Genomic DNA, 24,269 nt, shown 5'->3' on the forward strand with positions numbered 1-24,269 from the left:
TTGTTTTTTGCTATTTGACTATTTGCACTTTAAAAAAAAATCTAAAAAGTCCCTGGAAAATCTAATATATTGCTTTTTGATTGTTGACTAGGTTTCTTTGGCACACAGTGGACCACAAGAAGTCATTTTGGAGTATGGTAATATAGAAAAACTATAAGTAAACAAATAAAATACGTTTTTCAGTGACAAAAATATATCTTTTATCTCACAGTGATTTTAATTAGCGTTCTTCCTTCTTTGCCTCTTGCTTAAAAAATCTACTTAAGTTGTAGAATAAATCCATGTCAATGTCCTAACTTCATATTTCAATGTAATGATTTCTTACCTTACTATGCTGAGTCTTGGTATAATGGTAAAAAAATACATTGTAGTCCTTGAGGCATTCTTCTTTCAATTCATAAACTCCATGGCTTGATACACCAGGCTTTCTTTAAATAAAAAAAAAATTTCAATCACATTGCAATTATTTAACAATTACTCATAATTAAAAAAATACTATTTCCATTAAAACATTGAAGAGAACCCACAAAATTTGGGGCATGTAATTAAGAACAGCCTCACTGAATCAAATCAAAAGTCCACATATCCAAGTATCATTTTTGAAACTATCCAACCACAATTTATGACTTTTTTTTTTTTTTCAGGAAACCAGCCTTTACTTTTAGTTTCTGGCAAAAAATGCCTCTTCTGGAAAACGGATTTGCTTTACAACCACAGCATTTTCTTAATGACTGCCACAAAAATGGTCGTAAAATCAGGTGCCATCACACGATGACTTGCTTAACAACTGACACAACTTAAAATCGTAATTTCAGGCTCAATTACTGTCGTACATTGAGGACAGAGATGAATAAAGACTTATAATAACTTGAGTGCAATTCTGCATGCTTGCTTTTTATGAAAACTGGAAGGCATATGTACAGTATCTCAAACATTCAACACAACTATATCAATATTATTACATTAGATTTTTATCCTACCTTTTTATATCTAAATCAAGGCAGCAAACATACTTAATACTCCTGCCTCCTATTTTTCCCACAGCAACTACCATGTGAGGCTGAGACTAGGCTGACAGACAGAGTAGGCCAAAGTCATCTAATTGGCATTCATGGCTAAGGGAGGCCTTGAACTAGAACTCATTGTCTCCTGTTCTAGGCCAGCCTCTTAATTGCTATACCAAACTGGCTCTCTATAACTATTCATTTTAAAAAAGAAAGCACTCACTTGAACAGGGCCACTTTGTGAATCACCTTCTCCAAACCAGTCTCATTGTTTTCCTGTTAAGACAAGTACCACACAAGGAATTAGCAAAATAGGGTAATGAAAATAGTAAATTTAAAACAAATCAAGAGAGCAGCACATCTAATCATAGCCATTTGTATTGAGAAGCAAACTAGATTCTCATCAGGCTTACATACTGTATTGGCTGATGAATCATGTGATTATGTTTTCTGATACTTCTCTCTCTTCACAAAAATCCCCTTCTAGTTCCTACCAAGGAAATAATACACATGAAATAAACTGAGAGGGAATCCTGAAATGAAGAACTTTTTTTGTGCATGGATAATCCTCAATTAACAATGGCAATTGGGACCAGAATTGCTATTTTGCTAAGTAACTGTGGTTGTAAAACACAATATCATCTGACCATGCTGTTTAGAGATAGCAACTGCAACATTCCCACTCACTTCTGTTTTAAAGTGAATCGTCCAGGGTTGTTAAACATGGACATGACATGGTTACCATTTATGACCTCCTGTCAGCATACCCACTGACTTTGCTTGTTAATAGCCAGCAAAGGAGCTGGAAATGGTGACCACGTGATTGTAGGATCCTGCGACATCATAACTGCAACTCTACCCAAGATTGCTTCTGCAGAGACATATGTATCTAGCCTGTAGGTTGAACATATTTCTGGTAATATTTGATGATTAAATGGTGGCTTGGCAATTCCAAGAGTGTAGCATTTATTGATTGGGCTATCAAAAATAGCTGGTTCAACTGTGGAACATGCTGGGATAAAGAGAATCAAGAGATTCTACTGGATTCAGAAGAGAACATAAATAATCTTGGGTTCCTCATGCTGGATTCTAGATTCTGATTTTGCTCTGAATGGGGACTGGGGGTAGATGAGGAATAGAAGTGTACTGTTTTGCAGCAAGAGACGGTCCTCACTGAGTGAGCACAATTGGGACCAGCAATTGTTAAGTGAGCAGTGAAACATCCCAATTTTAAAACTGTACTTCAGTTTGCTTTGCTTTACAGACCTGCTAAAGTTTAAGACCCCTAAAGTTACTTTTTCATCACCATCATAACCACACTGAACAAGAAGTACTTGTACTAAAGTCAGAATAATATTATGGAAAGAATATATAAAAAAGGAAACTAGTCATTCACTCTAAGGAAAAAGTATATTGTATTTGAAGAAATAATTATATGTTTTCTTCTTTTTGATGAAAAAGTGTTCTCTGTATATTATTCCATACAGGAATAATGCAACCACATTTGGGATGGGCAACGCTGTCACTATGTGCACGGACATTAAATGGAAAATCATGTGGTTTTGATAGACTTACAACATCACTTCCCATTTGGTCTTTAAGTGCCTCACTGTGGTCCTTAAATGAATCAAGTGACTATAACTTTACTCCCGTGTTCCTCATTAACTGGTTGGAAAGCACAGAAATGGTGATCACATGACTGGCCCATTGCCACAGACATGAATACTTGCTGATAAAGAAGCACTCAACTAGTGATCACATGATCACGGGATGTTGTCATTGTTGTGAATTCAAGTACTGATCGCAAAAGTGATTTGTTTTACAGCACTGTAAATTTAAACATTTGCTATGCAAGGCACTTGGTAAATGAGGACTACCTATGCCAGGGGTAGACAACTTTGGCTCTTTTATGACTCGTGGACTTCAACTCCCAGAATTGGCTGGCTCAGGAATTCTGGAAGCTGAAGTCCACGAGTCATAAAAGAGCCAAGATTGCCTACCCCTGACCTATGCCTATAAGTGAAGATTATTCTGAGAGAAAATAGCCTACATCTACAAATATTCATGCTAATCCATGTGTCTGGCAGGATGCTACAAATGCAGCAACAATCAAATGATACCACAGAGCAAAAATAAAGTGATAAAGCTTAACTCCCTTGATTTTTAAAAAAGAATCAAACTTTTTTTTTTGAAATTTTCACAAGTAAATCATAGTCAATTATAACCAAGACTACTTTTCTTCATGCAGCCTCCATGTTGATGTAAAACATCAGTGGTGCACAAATGTATCTGTGAAACTCTGAGTGACTATGATCCCAATTGGTGTCCACCTTTGAGAAGAGCTAATTTATTATTACTGCTGCTCTTTATCACTTTGATTTGTTTCTATTATCGCTTTCATAACTTTAATGTATTATAGCCCACCAAAGCCTTTTGAATTGGATAGGCTATAAAAACTGTAAAATTAAGAAGCAAACATGTAAAATATGCATAGAGTACAGGCATACAGCTGGGACTGACTGTAATAATCATTAAAAAAATAAAAGATTTGAGCAGATCCGTTTAAACATCTGTTAAAAGAAAAGTAAAGTATAGGTAGTCCTGTCTTAATGACCTAATTGGGACTGGATTGCACAGCACCGACAGCTGCTATCTTGGCTCAGGGAACTGCCACCTGCACCACTGCCTTGCCTCTTCCACATACTCTGCCTCACTGCCTATTCCCCAGCCAGCTCTCTTCAGTAGACAAGGCTCTGCCATGCCTCCTGCGTGCAACCCAGAGCTGTGCCCTCACCTAGTACTTGGATCTGGGGCCAGCAGAAGGAAGGAGACAGTAAAGGTCAGCTAGGGGCAGAAGAGGTAGGCAGAGTACAGGGCAGTCAAAAGGACAAAGATGTGGAGGGGGGGGAGTTGAAACACACTGAGGTTATAAATGCAGGCCAATTGCCAACCACCAAAATTTTGGCACTACAATAGCCATAACTCGAAGGACTGGGGGTAACTACCATTTGTTCAACACTGTTATAACTTTGAGCAGTCACTGAATGAATGGTTGTTAAGCAAGGACTGCCTGTAAGAATGTATACAAGAGGCAAAGAAAATGAATTACTCACATCTTTGGGCAAAGATTTTGCAATAGTGCTATGTGCCATTGGCTCAATACACAGCAAATGGATAATTTCTCGCATTGTCACATAATCTTTTGTCACATTACTTACTCCTGGGACATATCTTTCTCCTAATAAAGAAGACAAAAAAAAAATACCCAAGGGATTACTACAAACACACAAATACACAGACACAAAAATAGTGGAGTGCACTCATATATATTCAAGAAATCATGCTGTAAGACCAAGAATAGAGGAACAGTTTTTTCAAAACTGGCATAAAGTGCTCCAAAGCTTTGAACAAATTGTAACAAGTTCTGGAAAACCACAGAGAGAAGCTGTCTCACATTTTGCTATTTCTCTTGCAAAAAATCTGTAAACTAGTGATTTCTCTTTTCTTTTGTCAGTTTAATTTCTTTCTCTTCAGTAATAATCTCATGAAAGGAAAGGCTGCTTCTTTATATAAGTGCAGTTGTCCAAACTAATTGTGAATACAGCGCTTCACAAGATGTACAATATGCCAGATAGGCCCTTAATTGGAGTCAATTAACCATACAATGATAGTGTCAGGCACACTTAATAATATTGCTAAACCAATGGTCTAATGACATTGTGCAGTGGTTTCAAGTACTGAATTGAAATTTTAGTGATGCACAGCTGTTCAATAGACTTAATAAGATTATTTTTTTCTATTTTCAACAACACTCTTTTTATACATAGCAAAAACAAGTCCAAAAAAGAAAATATTCCCATCTTTTCTAAAAATTGTCCTTCTTACCTACAACATAGATGAGTACTTGAAGCATCTCTTCTATCAATGTGTTACATTGTTTATTGAAATCCTGTAAGATTAAAACAAATAGCATTCTTGAAACATGACTGACTGAAATAAAATAAAACTATTTATAGATTACTCATCAAACAAATTCAAAATTTGAATTTCATCTCATCTAATTATGTTGCAAGCTGCAGCAGAAGACCTTGAGGGTGGGGGCAGGATGTGTGTGTGCGTGTGTGTGTGTGTGTGTGTGTGTGTACACCAAAAAGTGTGTTTTGAATATGAAATAAATACATAGATTACTGTCCTGATGTATTATTCTATGCATTTTGGTAGAAAAATATCATGTTTGGCCTGTTCCAGTTTTGGCAAACAATATTATACATGAGGTTTGTATGGATTACTACATAATTTGGTTTTCAACAGTCAAATGAACATAATAGTCTGTTTACCTGGTCTTTAGTTGGCACAGCCTTCTTGAAGACATTAAGCAGTTCATACCGTTTGAGGACAAGCAAAAGGAAACTATTTGGCTCCATAAATGCTGCCCCAATCTATGATATAAATATTATAAATAGTACTAAAGAATAACAGGAGGGATATACAAGGAGCAGTTACTACAAGATTAAAGTTAAAGACATAGTCACCTGCAAGAGGATTATGTCCTTATCATACATTTCTTCTCTACATTTAACTTCCTGATAATAAAACATCTGAAAGAAAGAAAAAAGTTGATTACCTTTTCATGCAAAGAGTTGAGCTTTTGTTTTTATAAACACGGAATTAGAATTTCAATTAAAAAATGTCCAAAATAACAATACAAATTCACTAGCACCTCAAATTGCATAAAAGGAAGCTGGCTGGCTTTAAGATAAGAGTTAGAGTCAGTCATCACCAGAAAGTGATCTCTACCTATTCTCTCACAATCTGTCCCAAATAATATCTCCCACACTCTCAGTAAATAGCTTTTTGGGTTGCAGAAAGATTAGGGGACAGCTTGACTACAGGTCATGCTCATCTTATGAACTTACGAGTTATATTTGTAAAAACAAATATATTCATGGTCATTTGGAGAATACCTGGCTGATTAGAGACAGTCCATTCCTTCTCCACATTTCTGCAGCAACCTGAGCAACCAATACTAGGCAGCGCAAAGGATATTCCACCAGCAGCTGCACTTGGAATTCTTTCTAAAAATAACACAGAAAATATTATTTTTAAAACAATTATAGTTTGCATAATTATTTTATTTATTTATTTATTTATGAGACTTATATACCGCTTTAAGTGCAAGCACTCTCTAAGTGGTGTACACCAGTAAGCAATGTATATATATATATATATATATATATATATATTTGCATTGCCCCCAACAGTCCTCATTTTACCTACCCCGGAAGGATGGAAGGCTGAGTCAACCTTGAGCCGGTGAGATTTGAACCGCTGACCTGCTGAAAACAGTCAGCTAAAGTGGCCTGCAGTACTGTACCCTAACTGCTGCACCACCTCGGTTCATGCTTAATCATAGCCAGCAGATAAACCACTGCAAACTAATACCCTTCCTGTCTGAAGATGACTTGTGGATTGGAAAATAACCTCAAAAGTAGCTGAAAATTATTTTCCCTTCTCCAAAAAAATCAAGAGAACTAGATAACACAGCCACATTCTCCACAGGCCTCTCAGATTTTTCTGGCTTTTGATTACAACTGGTCTTTTGTGACAAAGATGTACAATAAACATCGGGGTACTGTTTCTTGGCTTTTGGTAATTACAATGTTGCACACCACAAGTCACTGTTTTGTCCACAATGTTATTTAAAATTTATATGAAAATATACATATGTCACCAGGAAATTCAGAATAAGCTGTCATCAATGTATTATTTTCAACCCCCACCCCTTGTATCAGGTATAACTATCTATGTCTAGAGGCAGTGCCTAAATGCAGAGGTGCACTGAAGTAGGAAAACTGAGTCCTGATAAAATTCAATGAAAACTGGTACTCAGGTTTTGTGGATCTATTTCAAACCCACACGGGAAGGATTACATTTTCTCTGCAGGAAGCTATACGTTGTATAAGCATGCTGATCAGTTCCGCTCTCTCATTAAAGGCCAAAGCAGCTAACTGCTTATTAACATTTTGGGCTGATATGGATATAATCCATGCATTATGGCCAAGGAAAGTTGAAGCTTTCCTTGGCCATAATGCATGAGTCTTCTGGCTTACAATGTAGGATAGTTTGACAACTGGACTTCTACTCTGTATCTCTATGTGGCACTGTAGTGTCAAGACAGCCTATGAACCCAGTGTGGAATACAACAGTAGTCCCCAATCTTTATAGCTTGGCAGCCTGATGGGGGAAGCGGGAAAACAGCCTGCATAAGTGGCGGGCTGATGCAGATGCATGTATGCCAGCCCAGCACTCATGCAAGTTGAGCTGAGTGCGCATGTGCACCAGCCAGCTGCTCATGCAGCCCAGTTTCAAACAGGCCCTGGCCCAGTAGTGGACCGCCGCTTAGGGAGTTGTGAATCTCTGGAATACAGAATTAGTCCTCTACTAATAGCTCATGCTATTCTGTATTTTCCTTGAAATATCTCAAAGCAGAGTACTTCTTCCTTCAACTGTATCCAATTGTATTACTGTAACAAAGCAGATTAAGATCAAAGTCAGTGATTGGTGGCAATGAGTTTTATATCCAGATAGTGAACTTAAACTGGAATATGAACAAAAGGATCTACTCCACCATTCTAACTCTCATACTGATTGAACTGAAGAAGATACTTACTGATGAAAAAAACTCTTGGAGTCTTGAAATTATTCCAGTTTTGCTCAACTGTATGTGCAGACCTAGAAAAGACATTACCAGAGATTTTACTTTTGAGTAAGGGTGAGATACAAGACCCATTGGTTATCACTATGCATTTCAAAATAACTTATATGCAAGGTTTCTCACATCAGATATACATTTACCAGCAAGTGTTTGAAAGGCTGCCGCACTAACTGAAAAGATTTTTAAATGCTACCTCTGTGGGAATATTAAAATGTTAATAATAAAATTGTGAACAATATGGCAGGATAAAGGAGAGAGAAAGATACACTTTTTCACAAAATGCACAATTAATGAATTATTATTCTGACACATAAGCCCTCTTAATTGCATTTATACAGGTCAAGCAGCCAACAGTATCCATGATAATAAATATATTCAAATTATGACCTGCACTTCAAAAGCCTAATGCCTTATTTTTATCAAATCTGAGCAGGCTTTAAAAGGGAAATTCAATTTTCAGCTATTAGTAATCAACAGGCACTTACCAGCTAGCATCCTAGACAATGGGAGATGGATGCTCACAGGATCTGTCGATACCTTGAACTGCTTCCATTCCAAAGTATGGCCACATAAGTTGATCACTGTTTTGTCCCGTGAATAATTACTTGCAGAGTTCATTACTGCTGCATGGCACTCCTTATAAGCTGTAACCAAGAGCTCTTCCTGGAAATGACAGTATTTTTACAATTATAGTTAATAGTATGTATAGCACTGAATTCATGGTACAATCATAGCAGCTATGTTTCTGCAAACAAATTTGGCTCATAAGTACATCAGTGATTAAAATCATGCGGCATTAAATTTTAATAAGATTCTAACAGCCCTATACTTGTTATTTTTTCAGTGAAAAGCAAGCAGTTTTGTGAATTCTAGCAAAAAAAAAAGCAACCCTCCGTACCAATAGTTTTTTTTAATTGTTTTTAAATGAAAATATATACTTAACTCTACTCTGAGAAATGCAAAGCTTTATGATTTATAATTCTTGAATTTATCAAGAAATAATAGTTGCATTTTCTGTAGTGATTTATAATGACTTTAAGAGGTGCCATTCCAAAAAAAGCAACATTCGAAAATTTATAAACCACTTGTTTTACACACAACAGCTACCAAAATCAGAATTTACGTGTAAAATAATAATCTTGTAGTTTAAAAAGGGGAGTTTTGTTTGCTAAATAACAGTAATCCCAAAGGCTTTTCAAAGATAACTGCTTTTAATATTTCAATTAAATATTTCATTTTTAAAAATCCCCTAGGGCAAGGGTAGGCAACCTTGGCTCTTTTATGACTCGTGGACTTCAACTCCCAGAATTCCTGAGTCAGCATAGGGGAAAAAATGAGATACAGTCACATTGATCAAACTTAGGGAGAGGAGTCTGCTCATAAGAAACTTCAATTATTCAAATCCCTGCAAGCTCTTCCTCCTATGCAGCTTACATCACAGGCGCACCACTCCTGAAATATCAAGAGAATGTTCTTCAATTGCATCTGGATTGAAATGGCTGCTTCCCAGTCAGGATCCACCTCAATATGCTGCCCAACTTGTCGCTTTATTTCCTCCATTCCCTGTAACAAACCAAGATCCAAATAACTCAAGTCAAAATTACTCAGAGAAGTGTTAAGACCATAGGCTGAAATAAATAGATAAGGAAGTGTCAATTGAATTGAGGGAATTTTTATTTTGAATGAAATGTGACAATGCAAGAGAACATGTTATTTTGTAACTGCACACTTGTAGAATTCATTGGAATTCATTATACAGAATAAAGTTAATTTATAGTAATTTAATAGAAGCAGAGTTCCTTAGAACCATTTTAAACAATATAAGCGCAAGATAATAAAATATTAGAATACAGCTACATTGGAGTATACTATTAGTCACTGTACTAGTTATCATTTGAGTGTAATAAAAGTACAGTTTATATACTTTACCTGCATACAAGTAAGAATCTTCAAGAAAGATTTGAACCCTTCCAAAAATTGTTCTCTCAATTTATCTGTCCACACAGTAGGCTTACTGATTAAAATATATCTATTATAAGAAATAAACATTTTTTAAAATGTAGCATAGTTTCATAGCATGAACTTTTGCAGAGTTGACTAAAACTAGTTTTATTTATGAGATGACTATCATCCTGGGAGATCTGACACATGGCACAAGATAGAAATGACTTTCTTTACGATATATAAGAAGGGACTATGTTATTATGATGACAGTGATATCGACAAATATTCTTCTCCACTGCCACTACATTGCTTCAATACACTGCCAGAATAATCTAATATATTTATTAATTGTTAAACATCATTATAGAGTCTTAGAAAGTACTGGATTCAAAATACTATTCAGTTTAAGCATAATACACATTATTAAGATTTGCCTAACCTTGCAGCTGTTCATCTGTAATATGAATTATGACATTTATCCAGGTGATCATGCAAGCATTGCTAGTATTCAAAGTGCTATTTGAATATTTGCAAGATGAAGTACTTTTATGCTTTAATGGGAAAACTTACTTAAGATCATATATAACTGCATATACTCGGCCCAACTTCTCTTGGCTGTAACCCTGGAAATTGAATTTGCCATTTTTATCCAAATATTTTGGTAGCTCTTCTAGAAGTGTATCTGTTATGACTGTGATGACATTTTGCTCTTCAATGAGATGGCGGGCCTGAGAAGGAAAATGTATTCAAAATCTAAAATACAGAAGACCGTATCTTTATTCACATCTTATTTGAATAAGAACAAAGTAGAAAAAAGGAAGATGTGATTTGCCTATTCATCCTGACCATGCCTTTTTGAATAGAATGGTGAACCTTAGCTGTGTTCCTATCAATCATTACATTTACTACATTTAATAGCTATCTTTCATACAAGATAAAGCCATCTCTCATAAGTCCACTTTGTGTATTATGACGTTTAGAGAGTTCACCTTGTGAGTGCTCCTAATATCTTTTTCCTGGCCACATCACTAGAGTAACATCTTTCTTCTAGAAATGTTCATTCACTGAATGTCGCTATCAACTGAAGGAAAGCCAATGTGCATAGAACTATATGTAATGTTGGCTTCCATGTGAGCCAGGACTCTATTTAAACTTTATGCATGAATATCTGTAGGAGAAAGATTCAGATAATGAACACTCCAGATTTCATAACAATGTACAGGGACTATAGAGAAGAAGAAATTTTAGCTAGCTTAAAGCATGCTATGTGTCTTTGTATATGCTTGGCCCTCAGGATTTATATCCTTGTCCTAGAAAAAACATGTCATTCATTTATGACCATGGAAGGGAAAAATACTTCTGCTAAAGTTTAGGGGAAAATTAGTATACATACCAATGTCGGTACTGTGAATATCTGAACTGAAAGTGCTGTCACAGAAAACTGCCTTTCATGATCATCACTGATATATTCTCTCTGCAAAGCTTTGTAATACTGTGAACACACAAATTTGTTTACTGACTGAATTATGAGATGTACGCAATCTGAAGAGTAGAAATTTGACAAGTAAAAGATCTGTTTTCTCTCAGGAAGATTTACTTCACAAAAGCATCAAAGCGTGGTTAATAGCATTTGGGAAAAATGGGATACATCTGGAGAGCAAAATGGACGAGAATCTAATGGATTAATTAATATTGATTAAATTTTATTTAAATTTATGTTTAAGGTACTATTTAATTAATACAATTAATATAATTCAATCCACATATAATTAGTCATTTTTTCATGCTTTTATTTTAAAAGTTAAGATAAAACAGTAGATAGATTAAAATAAAGGAGAAGTTTTGTAATCCGTACCAAGGTATGTAAGACCACACATGCGTCTTGGAGTTCTGGTTGTGCACCTTTGCATTAAAACTTGGTACAGAATACATTAATAATTAAAGTATTTATTTTTATATTACAGCTCTGAGAAGGCAAATAGTTATTTTTTACTGATGAGTTAACAGTTTAAATATGAAGAAAAACTTCATTCTCCAAGGTAAAAGATAATATAGCAGATAAATTACCTTAACAAATTCCATAGCAAAACGTTTTTTATACTCTATTTCCATAAAAAAAGTACTGAAGATTAATTCATGTAAGATCTTCCTTGCTCCTAGAAAAATTCATAATTTATTTTCACTCATAAACGTTTCATTCCAAATTAATAGATCTTTAGTAAGTGCAATGCCTATATAAAAATGGAAAATCTAAACTGCTATTAAAGTATGAATCATCTCAGGGGTAACCTTTGCTAAAAAGATATCACCATTTTTAGAAACTAAATAAAATATCGACCATATGTGTTTTAAATATAATAGTGGCATATTTGTGATAGTTTTATTCTTGCTGGCCTGTCAAGCTATGTAAGTGGAGAAACCAGATCCTTTAAGTAAAGACCAAACTACCTTAGAAGAGAGAAGCTATCAGTAATTGAGGCTGAAGTGGTTGTGGTGGAAAAACCCTTCCCTCAAAGAAAGAAATGGGAAGAAGGAGAATGAATGAAAGTATAACAGAGAGAGGTGGGGAGGGAGAAAGAAGGAGAGAAAGAGAGAGAGAGAGAGAGAGAGAGAGAGAGAGAGAGAGAGAGAGAGAGAGAAGGAGGAGGAGGAGGAGGAGGAGGAGGAGGAGGAGGAGGAGGAGGAGGAGGATTATATCAAAATATAAGATTACTATCTTAGGCTTCCCAGGTAGATGCTAAATAAATTAGGTAAATAAGAACTAGTGTCTAGAAACAGCGTATAAAACATATTCACTAATTGAAATGTACTATTAATTAGTAAATGAAGTTTATTTTTGGACTATACATAGTAATATTTACTATTGTTATTTATTATCGCCACATGTTTTGCCTAGCCTTATCACTAACCTCATGACAATGCCTAAAAGGATTCAATTAAAGGAAACAATGTACCTCTCACAAGGAAATACATTTGACACAATGAATAAAAAAAGGAGTTATGGGTTTTGTATTATTTTCTTTGACTATAACAGAAGGTTCCGCTATTTTATTTCTTACAGGGGCCCACCACATGCTTCTAGAAAATTCTCAGTTGGCAATAGCTCTGTCCCACAGTTGTTTCCCCACGATTCAATTTACCTTTATAAAGTTTTGCATCCCACAGCATCAGTGTGCTTATCTGACAAGGTTTCCCTGATTCAACTTCTTTTAAACATATTTTACAGAATATCTGACGAAAATCACCTAAAAGAGGAACATGTAAATATGAAGGTTTAGATTACTGGAGGACTTAACTGAAATCCTTATGAAAAATATCACACAAAAAATCTTCACATATAGCAGAAAGCTATTTCAAAATGTCCTGGCTCCTACACTGTGTAACTTTATGCAATCACTTTCATGTTTATTTCTGTAATCATTTTGCAACAATAATCAATGATACAATGCAATTCCTTTGAAGAAAAAAGGTATAAAGGTTCCTGAAGAACTTTACCCAAACAAAATGGATTGTTGTTGTTGTTAATTGGGAAGTCGTGTCCGACCCATTGCGACCCCATGGACAACGTTCCTCCAGGTCTTCCTGTCCTCTACCATCTTCTGGAGTCCATTTAAATTCACACCTACTGCTTCAGTGACTCCCTCCAGCCATCTCATTCTCTGTCGTCCCCTTCTTCTATTGCCCTCAATCTTTCCCAGCATTAGGCTCTTCTCCAGTGAGTCCTTCCTTCTCATTAGGTGGCCAAAGTACTTGAGTTTCAACTTCAGGATCTGGCCTTCTAAAGAGCAGTCGGGGTTGATCTCTTCTAGGACTGACCGGTTTGAACGCCTTGCAGTCCAAGGGACTCGCAGGAGTCTTCTCCAGCACCATAGTTCAAAGGCCTCAATTCTTTTGCGCTCAGCCTTTCTTATGGTCCAACTTTCACAGCCATACATTGCAACTGGGAAAACCATGGCCTGGACTATACGCACTTTTGTTGGCAGGGTGATGTCTCTGCTTTTTAGTATGCTGTCTAGATTTGCCATAGCTTTCCTCCCCAGGAGCAAGCGTCTTTTAATTTCTTGGCTGCAGTCCCCATCTGAGGTGATCTTGGAGCCCAGAAAAATAAAATCTGTCACTACCTCCATTTCTTCCCCATCTATTTGCCAGGAATTGAGAGGGCCGGATGCCATGATTTTGGTTTTCTTAATGTTGAGTTTCAAGCCAACTTTTGCACTCTCCTTCTTCACCCGCATCAAGAGGCTCTTTAGTTCCTCTTCACTTTCTGCCATTAGAGTGGTATCATCTGCATATCTTAGGTTGTTGATATTTCTCCCGGCAATCTTAATTCCAACTTTTGATTCATCTAGCCCTGCCTTTCTCATGATGTGCTCTGCATATAAGTTAAATAGGCAGGGCGACAGTATACAGCCTTGCCGGACTCCTTTTCCAATTTTGAACCAATCAGTGGTTCCGTGTTCGGTTCTCACTGTTGCTTCTTGACCCGCATATAGGTTTCTCAAGAGACAAATGAGATGGTCTGGTACTCCCATCTCTTTAAGAACTTGCCACAATTTGTTGTGATCCACACAATCAAAGGCTTTTGCATAGTCAATGAAGCAGAAGTAGATGTTTTTCTGGAACTCCCTAGCTTTCTCCATGATCCAGCGTATGTTGGCAATTTGATCTCTAGTTCCTCTGCCTCTTCGAAATCCTGCCTGTACTTCTGGTAGTTCTCGATCCACATACTGCTGGAGTCTAGCTTGTAGGATTTTAAGCATAACTTTACTAGCATGTGAAATGAGTGCAATGGTGCGATAGTTTGAACATTCTTTGGCATTGCCTTTCTTTGGAATTGGAATGTAAACTGACCTTTTCCAATCCTGTGGCCACTGTTGAGTTTTCCAAATTTGCTGGCAAATTGAGTGTAGCACTTTTACTGCATCGTCTTTTAAGATTTTGAATAGCTCAGCTGGAATACTGTCACCTCCACTAGCTTTGTTGTTGCTCAGATTTTCTAAGGCCCATTTCACTTCACATTCTAGGATGTCTGGTTCGAGGTCAGTGACCATCTCATTGTGGTTATCTGGGATGTTAAGCTCATTCTTGTATAGTTCTTCTGTGTAGTTTTGCCATCTCTTCTTAATCTCTTCTGCCTCTGTTAGGTCTCTGCCATTTTGGTCCTTTATCATGCCCATCTTTGCATGAAACGTTCCCTTCATATCTCCAATTTTCTTGAAGAGATCTCTGGTCCTCCCTATTCTGTTGTTTTCTTCTATTTCTTTGCACTGTTCATTTAAGAAGGCATTCTTATCTCTTCTAGCTACTCTCTGGAATTCTGCATTCAATTGGGTGTATCTTTCTCTTTCTCCTTTGCCTTTCGCTTCCCTTCTTTCCTCAGCTATTTGCAAAGCTTCCTCAGACAGCCATTTTGCTTTCTTGCATTTCTTTTTCTTTGGGATGGTTTTAGTTGCTACCTCTTGTACAATGTTGCGAACTTCCATCCATAGTTCTTCAGGCACTCTGTCTATCAGATCTAATTCCTTAAATCTATTTGTCACCTCTACTGTATATTCATCAGGAATATGATTTAGTTCATACCTGAGTGGCCTAGTGCTTTTCCCTACTTTTTTCAATTTAAGCCTAAATTTTGCAACGAGAAGCTCATGATCTGAGCCACAGTCAGCTCCTGGTCTTGTTTTTACTGACTGTATAGAGCTTCTCCATCTTTGGCTGCAGAGCACATAGTCAATCTGATTTCTATGTTGACCGTCTGGTGATGTCCATGTGTAGAGCCGTCTCTTGGGTTGTTGGAAAAGAGTGTTTGTTATGACCATCGTATTCTCTTGACAAAATTCTATTAGCCTGTGCCCTGCTTCATTTTGTACTCCAAGGCCAAACTTGCCTGTTATTCCGGTTATCTTTTGGCTTCCTACCTTAGCATTCCAATCCCCCATGATGATAAGGACATCATTTTTTGGTGTTAATTCTATAAGGTGCTGTAGGGCTTCATAGAACCGGTCAATTTCATCCTCTTCAGCACCAGTGGTTGGGGCATAGATTTGGACTATTGTGATATTGAATGGTTTGCCTTGGATTCGAATTGAGATCATTCTGTCATTTTGGGGATTGTATCCCAGTATTGCTTTTCCTATTCTTTTATTGACTATGAAGGCTACTCCATTTCTTCTGAGGGATTCTTGCCCACAGTAGTATACCTGATGGTCATCTGAGTTAAATTCACCCATTCCTGTCCATTTTAGTTCGCTGATTCCTAAGATGTCGATGTTCAGTCTTGTCATCTCTTTTTTGACTACGTCTAGCTTGCCTTGATTCATGGATCTTACATTCCAGATTCCTATGGAGAAAAAATCTTTACAGCATCGGACTTTCCTTTCACCACCAGATATATCCACAACTGAGCGTCCTTTCGGCTTTAGCCCAGTCGCTTCATTCTTTCTGGCGCTACTAGTACTAACCCTCTGCTCTTCCCCAGTAGCATATTGGACACCTTCCGACCTGAGGGGCTCATCTTCCAGCGTCATATCTTTTTTTCCTTTTAGTACTGTCCATGGGGTTTTCATGGCAAAGATACTGGAGTGGTTTGCCATTTCCTTCTCCAGTGGATCACATTTTGTCAGAACTCTCTGCTATAACCTGTCCGTCTTGGGTGGCCCTGCACGGCTTAGCTTATAGCTTCATTGAGTTACGCAAGCCCCTTCGCCACAACAAGGCAGTAATCCATAAAGGGGACAAAATGGATAGAGCCCCCCAATTTGATCTGATTTTATTTGAGGGTGCAGATAAAAGAAAACGATGCCCAAACTCCTAAGACATAATTTTTTTTCCCTTAAAAACAAAACAAAACAAAAATAAAATAAAAATAAAAAATGCAGTCCTGCCTCCATCTACTTTTGGAAGGTGACCCTCGGCAAGCTGTGCAAAGTTCAGTGTGGCCCTCAAGTCAGGAGAAGTTTTGCATCACTGTTTTAAGGGATGGTGGTCTAGCAGTAGCAGGAAAAAATTTTCAGAGAAGAACAGAATCATTTTTACTAGTTTTATAAATAAAAGAAATACTTGTCAAAACCAATAAATCCCTTGTTCAGTATTTTGCAATTTATGCACAACACAAAATAATCTAGGATACTTACTTGAATAGCTCATAAGTTTGTTTAACCAAGAACCAAGACGCAAAGCAAATTTCTGATGAGCCATTACATTTGCATGAAGAACCATCACATTAAGGGGACCTTGGGAAACATTATTTGAATGTTTCTAAAAAATAAGAGTATTTAAAATTTGAGTGAGAATATAACAAGCATTCTACTGATCAAAGATAATCAAACAAAAATGAGGGGCTAAAATCAAGAAAAATCATCACTATGAACTTATCTTCATAAATATACAGAACAGTAAACTGTTACATATTTTAAAAATTCTATTATTACCTTAATCTCCTCTTTTGCTTCTTGACAAACAACATATGACCCCTTCTTAACAGCCTTCCGACCCTGTATAATTTTTTTAAAAAATAAAATAAAGATAGACAGGACAATGTTATTATAGTGTGCAAACGAAAGGCAAGATCAAAATGGAAAACAATTAAAGTTGCTTTAAGGCTGATTTAAATGAAAGTTGTACAAATATTTAGTGATTTTGTATTATAATTCTAATTTGAATTAGCTTTTGTTAGATATATATCAACATCCATGACTTTTAAAATTATTACAGAGATAATGCCATCATGTCGCTCTTTTAAAGGAATAAATTCACTGTCAGAAATTAGCATATGGCCTGGATGATCACAGGGTTTTAAAAATATTCTTAGTTCATGGTCCATTAATTCTTCTGTTCCTTCTCTGGATTATTGCATTCCAGAGTTTGGACAATTTATGTCCATTAACACCAAACAATCTCCATAATGGTTATGGTCTGAAAGAAGTAAGGCATAGTTCAGAAGAGGAATGAGACATTCTAGAGTTGCCATTCCATTCCCGAATCAGTGAATTTTGCATTACCATATATACTTGCACATAAACCCATCTGCAGATATCCAATCCTTGAATCTTCATCCCAAATACCATGAAAAATGCACAACCCACAGGGCACCTCTGGGAAGAAATGGCAGGCAAACTATTTATTTTGTTAACCCTTATGTGAGTATGGATCATCCAAAGCACTTCCGGGGAGATGGCTGGATCAATACACAGTAAAACAAAGCTAAAAAGGCAAAAATCTTTAAAGCAGTGTTTCTCAACCTTGACAATTTTAAGGCATGTGGACTTCAACTCCCAGAATTCCACAGCCAGCAATGCTGGCTGTGGAATTCTGGGAGTTGAAGTCCACATGCCTTAAAATTGTCAAGGTTGAGAAACACTGCTTTAAAGGCTTGTAAGAAGATAAAGATCTTTACCTAGAATTACAAAATCTTGTAACTTAGAATCAAATGAGCTTCTCTGAAGAAGAAATTTTAAAGCTGTGATCGGTTGCTAAAAAGAATATTTTCCTCTGGTACCATATCTGATGAGTGGGAACAATATAACAAGAACCTCAAGAAAAAAGATTTAGATTTGAACTGTAAATAGGAAATGACTCTTCAGAAATAAATTCCTTAAATATTTTGAAAAGGCCAGATTTAAAATGCATACTGGCACAAATGTGATTCTAAACATTAGAATTTCCAAGGAAAAGTCAAACTGAGCTCAAATTCTAGTGACATAATAATTTCTTCTTAAAACACAAATTCATCTTTCACCCTAATATAAAATGAGAAGAGAATTTGGTATGGGAACAAAAAAGTGACCAGCCCTATTCATTTACTAAATTTCTAGAATTAATCCTACTAAAACAATAATAATTAAAATGTCAATTGATTTAAAAGAAAACCCATTGTTCTGAAAATTGTAACTCTATAACAAAATGTACCATAAGGACTCATTCTTATATAGGATATTGATTATACTGATAACTCAGAATCAAATAATATTAATATCTTATACCAATTTGTGCAAGACAGAACTATGCAGCCAAGCTCTTTCAAAAAGCAAAACAATCTCAGCATTTATAAAAAATGGCAACGTCCTTCTTCCATTTCTCCCTGCATCAGGCTGGATACCACAGCAGCATAACAGCAGTATACTACTAACCTCTTTATCTATAGCAGTAGTATATAACTGGGCTTCTCCAAGGTCACACCCAAGAGTTCTTTGTAGACTGTAGATAACATGATCGTAAGAATGATGCTCATCATTGAAAAGGACACAATAGTATTTGTCTGGCTTCTCTCTACTGTAAAAAAAAAAAAAAGCAAAGAGATGACTGACGACCCCAGAGAAAAACTGAAATAACTTCAAAATTAAAGTTGGCCACAGGAATAGCTAAAAATAAATCTATAGTAAAGATAGTTAAACTAAGAAATTCATCATTATCAATACTTGCTTTCAAAAACATTCCCAATTATATTAAAGAGTCCTTGATTCAATTATTATTATATAGGAAGTTCCTTCTTAATTAGCACCCAGATCTATGCAATGCGGAAAACATCTCTTTCAACAACTTGGAAAGAAAGAATTGAGTAACTTTATTACTCTCCCTCCTTTCCCCTTCTCTCTTGGTCTAATGTCTGATTCTGTTTATGCCAGGTGCAAGCAACAAGATCCACATCTGTAAGATTGAAGTTGACTACTTTATTATATTCTACCTATAATGCAGGACTCTCTCCAGACTGTTTGCCTTCCCATGGAACTTAGGAGGAGTTAAGTCTAAGTCTATTATGGCTGCATAAAAACTCAAGGCTAGTTACACTTGATTGCTCCCCCTTGCCTGGCTGAGAGTTTTCCAACAGTTTGTGACAATGTGATAAGCAAAGTATAGAAAAATCTGAGAATGTTGACTTCTGGGGGAAGCATGGGAAACTGAAGACATCTCCAGGAAAGTGGAACTGATGACTGCAGCAAAGACCAAGGAACCAGATAAGGATAAGATGATGGGAGACATTCACACGTGCTCTGGAGGGCTGCTCTTCGTGAAGACACTATTTTATGTGGGTTTGAGCACCAGGAGACAAAGGAATCAGCCATCCTGCTTGCAACTGGGATATAGCCTTTTAAAGGACACTAAGTTTGTAAACCTCAGTTTCTAGTCACTTTTGGAAATTGCCTATAATGAAGACATTGGGTGAGTTTTATCTTCAACTTCAACTCTGAACAAAATAAAAATTAATGACAAACTTTAGAACTTCAAGAAATTGAAATAAACAGCAAAAAGCTAACTAAGATCTAAGAAAGTTACAAATAATAAGGATCCAGACAAATTGGGAATATTGTCTTTTATTGTAAGATTTTGGAATTATCTATAAAAAATAGTTTCTTGTGAAAAACAGATTTATTTTGGCTATCCTGGTTACTGCAAATCTTAACTAAGATAAGTTACTTTGGTTTTGGAAATTGGACACAAGAAAGGACTAAAGATTCTAAGCAGAATAAAATACAAAGCCAGTTCTTGACATCAGTTAATACTAGGACTTACAAAATGACACAAAATATTAAAGGAGGCCTTTGAAGGATGGAGTCAGAAATTACTGACTGCAATATCAACACTATCAATAATGTCTGCTTCTATGGATAGACTGCATCTAAAAGATGTTAATGGAATGATACATATGGAAAAAAAATATCTAACAAGACAAGGTGGAATTATAAATGACAAGCCAAGAGAATGATTTGGAAAAATATACTTTGTTGAATAATAAAAGAACCTCTCTGAAGTTTTAAAAAGAGAAATATAATGATAAAGCAAAAGGATGAACTAGAAAATATTTTCAATTGACTCTACCAAAGAGGCTTGTTAAAGCCTTAACGAAATCTATGCGATGGGATAAAGAAGAAGAAAAATCAAATCAATTCAAACAATATTTGAATGAATTAAAGATTAAGATTGTTAAAAGTAAAAGCAGGGCATATCAAGTTAGTTTATTTGTTCAAGTTAAAATAACGGGTTTTTTTGCAAAGTTCTGACAACTCTTTATGGACTTTTTGCTGGCATAGACTTGAAAAGTTGATGTTTTATGGATTTGCACATAAATATTGGATGGTATATGAGATAAAGAGATATTTGTAATTTTAAAGGGGATGAACGGTTACCAAATTTGTTTATACTTATTGTGAGGAATACTGGAAATCACTTCTTGATATATTTTTCTTTTTCTTTATTACTGTAAATGCCGGCGTATAAGACGACTTCCGCGAGCGCTGAAATCGGCGCCAAAGACGGGGGTCGTCTTATACGCCGAGTCGTCTTATACGTCGGAAATACTGGTAGTTTCCGGCGTATAAGACGACCTTCTAGGAATGCGGCCCGGCTATAAAGACGGGGGTCGTCTTATACGCCGGGTCGCCTAATACGCCGGCATATACGGTATATTCTTTATTATATGTTTTTTTCTTCCTTTTTCCTTCACTTTTTTCTTTTTTTCCAATTTAATTTGTATTAGTTTTTACTACTGTAATCAAAATTCCTAATAAAAATTAAGTAAAAAAATATTGCATATTGATTTAAACAATTTTAGCATGTATCGTATGGACACCCAACTGTTTTATAAATTTGTTTCATGATGGTGATGTGATTATAGTGACTGCTCTGATGGAATGAGTTGGATTGCGTGTTAATAAATAAGGATTGAAATTCATGAATATAACTGCCCTATTGCGAAAAGAAACCTCTTCCTCTAGTTGAGCTGAGTTAAATGTAATCTTTCTCTTTTACTATTGTTTTAAAACTTCTTCCTCTGATAGAAGTGAAATACCAAAAATATGATCATTGTAATTATAAATCTTAAAAAATCAAAACTTGTGCAAAATACAATCAGAAGGATGGCTAATTCGGGGGGGGGGGAGAATTGAAGGACAGAAATCCCAGATTTTCTTTGTAATAACTAGGACTATCTTTCAAAGTTAAGCAATCTCTATACCAGTATGAGGCCTTAAGTATAGAAAGACTTTTAAGTACCTTGCCTTGACAATTGCAAGAAAAAAAACCATTGTCTGCTGAGCTAATTTGTTACAGAGTATGAAGACAGGAAATAATTTCACTTGCAGGGTGAGAATTTCAAGATACTTAAATTATCTGTGTGATTCTATCTATATAATTCTCCACTCCTACTCATGATTTGTTTTTCCTTGCTAAGTTATTCAAAGTTCTTGCCTAATCCTGATTAAATGATGCATTGTTTGTTACTTTATTACTAACAATCTTGGAATGGAGACAGGTAAGACACTTAGAAGTCAACTCTAACAAATTACTTACTTAGTAATAAGCTCTGAAGGCAGCTCTTTCTCCTCTTCCCAAACAGTCATATCAACAATATATTTTATAACTGAAGGGAAGATTTTCCTTGCTTGTGCTATTACCTCTTCATTCAACTGGCATTCCAAATTCTACAAAAAAATTAAATATACCCATGTTAGATCCACAGTACAGATAATAAGCAAGCATGAGCAGTGTTGCAGACTTTCACTACTATTGAAAGAAGTATCTTTTAGTAGCTATTGTTCAGTAAGAAATACCTCTTTCATTCTCTCTGTTGGTTTGTGGGAGGGGGCTTGTACCATCTGACATCTGGTGACTCCCAGAATTAGTTCTGCAGTTTTCCTAGCCAAGTTTTTCAGAAGAGATTTGCCATTGCTTCTTTTCTAGGGCTGGGAGAAAGCAACTAGCCCAAAGTCACCCAGCTGGCTATGTGACTAAGGCAGGATTAGAATTCACAATCTCTTGGTTTCTAACCTGATGCCTTAACCACTACACCAAACTGGATCCAAAAAACCTCAAACAATTCCAACTGATAGCAACTACAACCTGTGATGTGATTGTAAGATGTAATGTCACATGACTCTGCAACCTATGACGGCCATTCTGGCAGTCCTGGTTACCACTGTTAGGATACTCCCATATAGTCAAAGCATCCCATAGTCACATTTGTGACCTTCCAATGACTTTCCACTGGCTGTTTTTTGGAAGTCAGCAGTGAAGGTTTCAAATGGCGGTCACATGATCATGGAATGCTGTGATGTCATAATCATGAGTCGGCATAGTTGACAGTTACAACTATGAGGACCTGTCAGGAATATCCCATGCTCAACATTATGGTAACTTCGAACAATCACTGAATAAGTGGATATTAAATGAGAACAATCTCATTTATAAGAATAACCTACCAGCCTCTCTGATTAAGCTAGTCTGGGATGGTAGTTTTATTATTCAGAAGAGGACCACCTACTTAGGATATCATGGGTGCATTGGAATCATGGTATTCTTTCAATATATCATTAGCTGGTCAAAGTTCAACGTGATTATTTTCAATCAAGGGAAGAACAAAAAACTTGAAGTTTTGATAAACCGTTCCTGAGGGTCCACTTTTATAAAATTATAAACTCAGAAGAAGTCTGTGAAAATTTACATATTAGAATGGAACACAAACATCGAAGGTTATCACACAAAGATGTTCCAAACATTTTGTGAGCATGCCCAAACAATAGTACATAATTAGGAATTATTTTTATACAAATATTTATTTTTCAATTTACTACGAAGAAATACCTCTTCAGTATTATCTCCTCCTTCAGACTCATGTTTTGTACACACTGGTCCAGTCTTCCATGCTTCTGTATCACCACAATCGCAAAATCCTCCTCCCGTGGAAGTATGCATCTAAAAAAATTAAGAACAGAGGACACAACTGGTTGTTCAGAACTATTAATTCATTCTGGAAATAATGCTGAACCATGGTACAGCACATATCATAGCAATACTACATTACATGAATAACAACTATAGCCAAATTTGTCTGTGTTCTCTTCTTGTAAAGGTATGTGAAAATGACTTAGCGGAATGAGGGCACGAGATACTGCCTAGGAAACAAATAAGAGGGCAGAAGCCTGCAGTTGCTCAATAGTCAGAGAAGCTTAGGAAAGGCCCACTGTAATGAATCAGGCTGTTAAAAGTGACAGCTGGAGATTTGTACTTTCAGACTTGCAAGATTGATGTCAACCAATTAAAAGTAAACTAGACAAGGAACACAATCAAATGAGCCAATTCTACTTTATTGTAAGGTTACATTAACAGAATTTTGCAAGTCTGAAAAGTACACTTTTTTTTTTACCACAACTGTTAACTGCCAGATTCATTAGAGAGGGTCTTTTCTAAGTTTTGTTCTCTGACTGTTAAGCAACAGTAGGCTCACTTCTCTGTTATCTGATCTTTTAAATTAACTAGTTTTTATTGCCCCTAAATGGGGATCCTGGATATTCTGTACAGAAATTTGAAATTTCTTTCTGAGATTATCTATTATTTATGCAGCTGACAATTATAAATTAATCCTCTTGTTTTTTCATCTAAAGAACTTGAAAATAAGTTTTTAAAATTAAATAGTCAGCTGTTCTATTCTGCCTAGTAATGCTTGGCTATCTGAATTGATGTGGCCATTAAGTATTCTATCACTTATCATAAACTGATTTTCATGTACTGTTATTTACCTTCAATACTTTAAAGAAACATTCAAATTCTCATAAATGCTCATTTATGTTAATAGCACACTACATTAATAAATATCACACCAAAGCACACATTTCCTT

At 36.0% G+C, this 24,269-nt stretch overlaps 1 protein-coding gene across 3 annotated transcripts in view; it reads right to left on the minus strand.

Moving 5' to 3' along the window:
- UBR1 (ubiquitin protein ligase E3 component n-recognin 1) overlaps positions 1-24,269 on the minus strand; it is a 71,372-nt gene that overhangs the window by 36,547 nt on the left and 10,556 nt on the right. For all 3 annotated transcript variants that reach the window (XM_039329415.1, XM_039329333.1, XM_039329502.1), the window contains exons 4-23: positions 23,236-23,346; positions 21,946-22,076; positions 18,789-18,930; positions 17,091-17,153; positions 16,794-16,917; positions 12,804-12,908; positions 11,731-11,819; positions 11,057-11,155; positions 10,234-10,391; positions 9,649-9,748; positions 9,154-9,282; positions 8,205-8,382; positions 7,675-7,736; positions 5,969-6,079; positions 5,537-5,602; positions 5,342-5,443; positions 4,890-4,953; positions 4,118-4,242; positions 1,228-1,280; positions 326-428 (exon numbers count right to left, since the gene is read on the minus strand). In XM_039329415.1, the coding sequence (XP_039185349.1) occupies positions 326-428; positions 1,228-1,280; positions 4,118-4,242; positions 4,890-4,953; positions 5,342-5,443; positions 5,537-5,602; positions 5,969-6,079; positions 7,675-7,736; positions 8,205-8,382; positions 9,154-9,282; positions 9,649-9,748; positions 10,234-10,391; positions 11,057-11,155; positions 11,731-11,819; positions 12,804-12,908; positions 16,794-16,917; positions 17,091-17,153; positions 18,789-18,930; positions 21,946-22,076; positions 23,236-23,346 (2,115 nt within the window). The remainder of the gene's footprint in view (positions 1-325; positions 429-1,227; positions 1,281-4,117; positions 4,243-4,889; positions 4,954-5,341; positions 5,444-5,536; positions 5,603-5,968; positions 6,080-7,674; positions 7,737-8,204; positions 8,383-9,153; positions 9,283-9,648; positions 9,749-10,233; positions 10,392-11,056; positions 11,156-11,730; positions 11,820-12,803; positions 12,909-16,793; positions 16,918-17,090; positions 17,154-18,788; positions 18,931-21,945; positions 22,077-23,235; positions 23,347-24,269) is intronic.

This window comes from Crotalus tigris, unplaced genomic scaffold (genome assembly GCF_016545835.1).
Source record: "Crotalus tigris isolate CLP2741 ecotype Arizona unplaced genomic scaffold, ASM1654583v1 scf7180000017545.3456711, whole genome shotgun sequence".
Classification (NCBI taxonomy): Eukaryota; Metazoa; Chordata; class Lepidosauria; order Squamata; family Viperidae; genus Crotalus; species Crotalus tigris.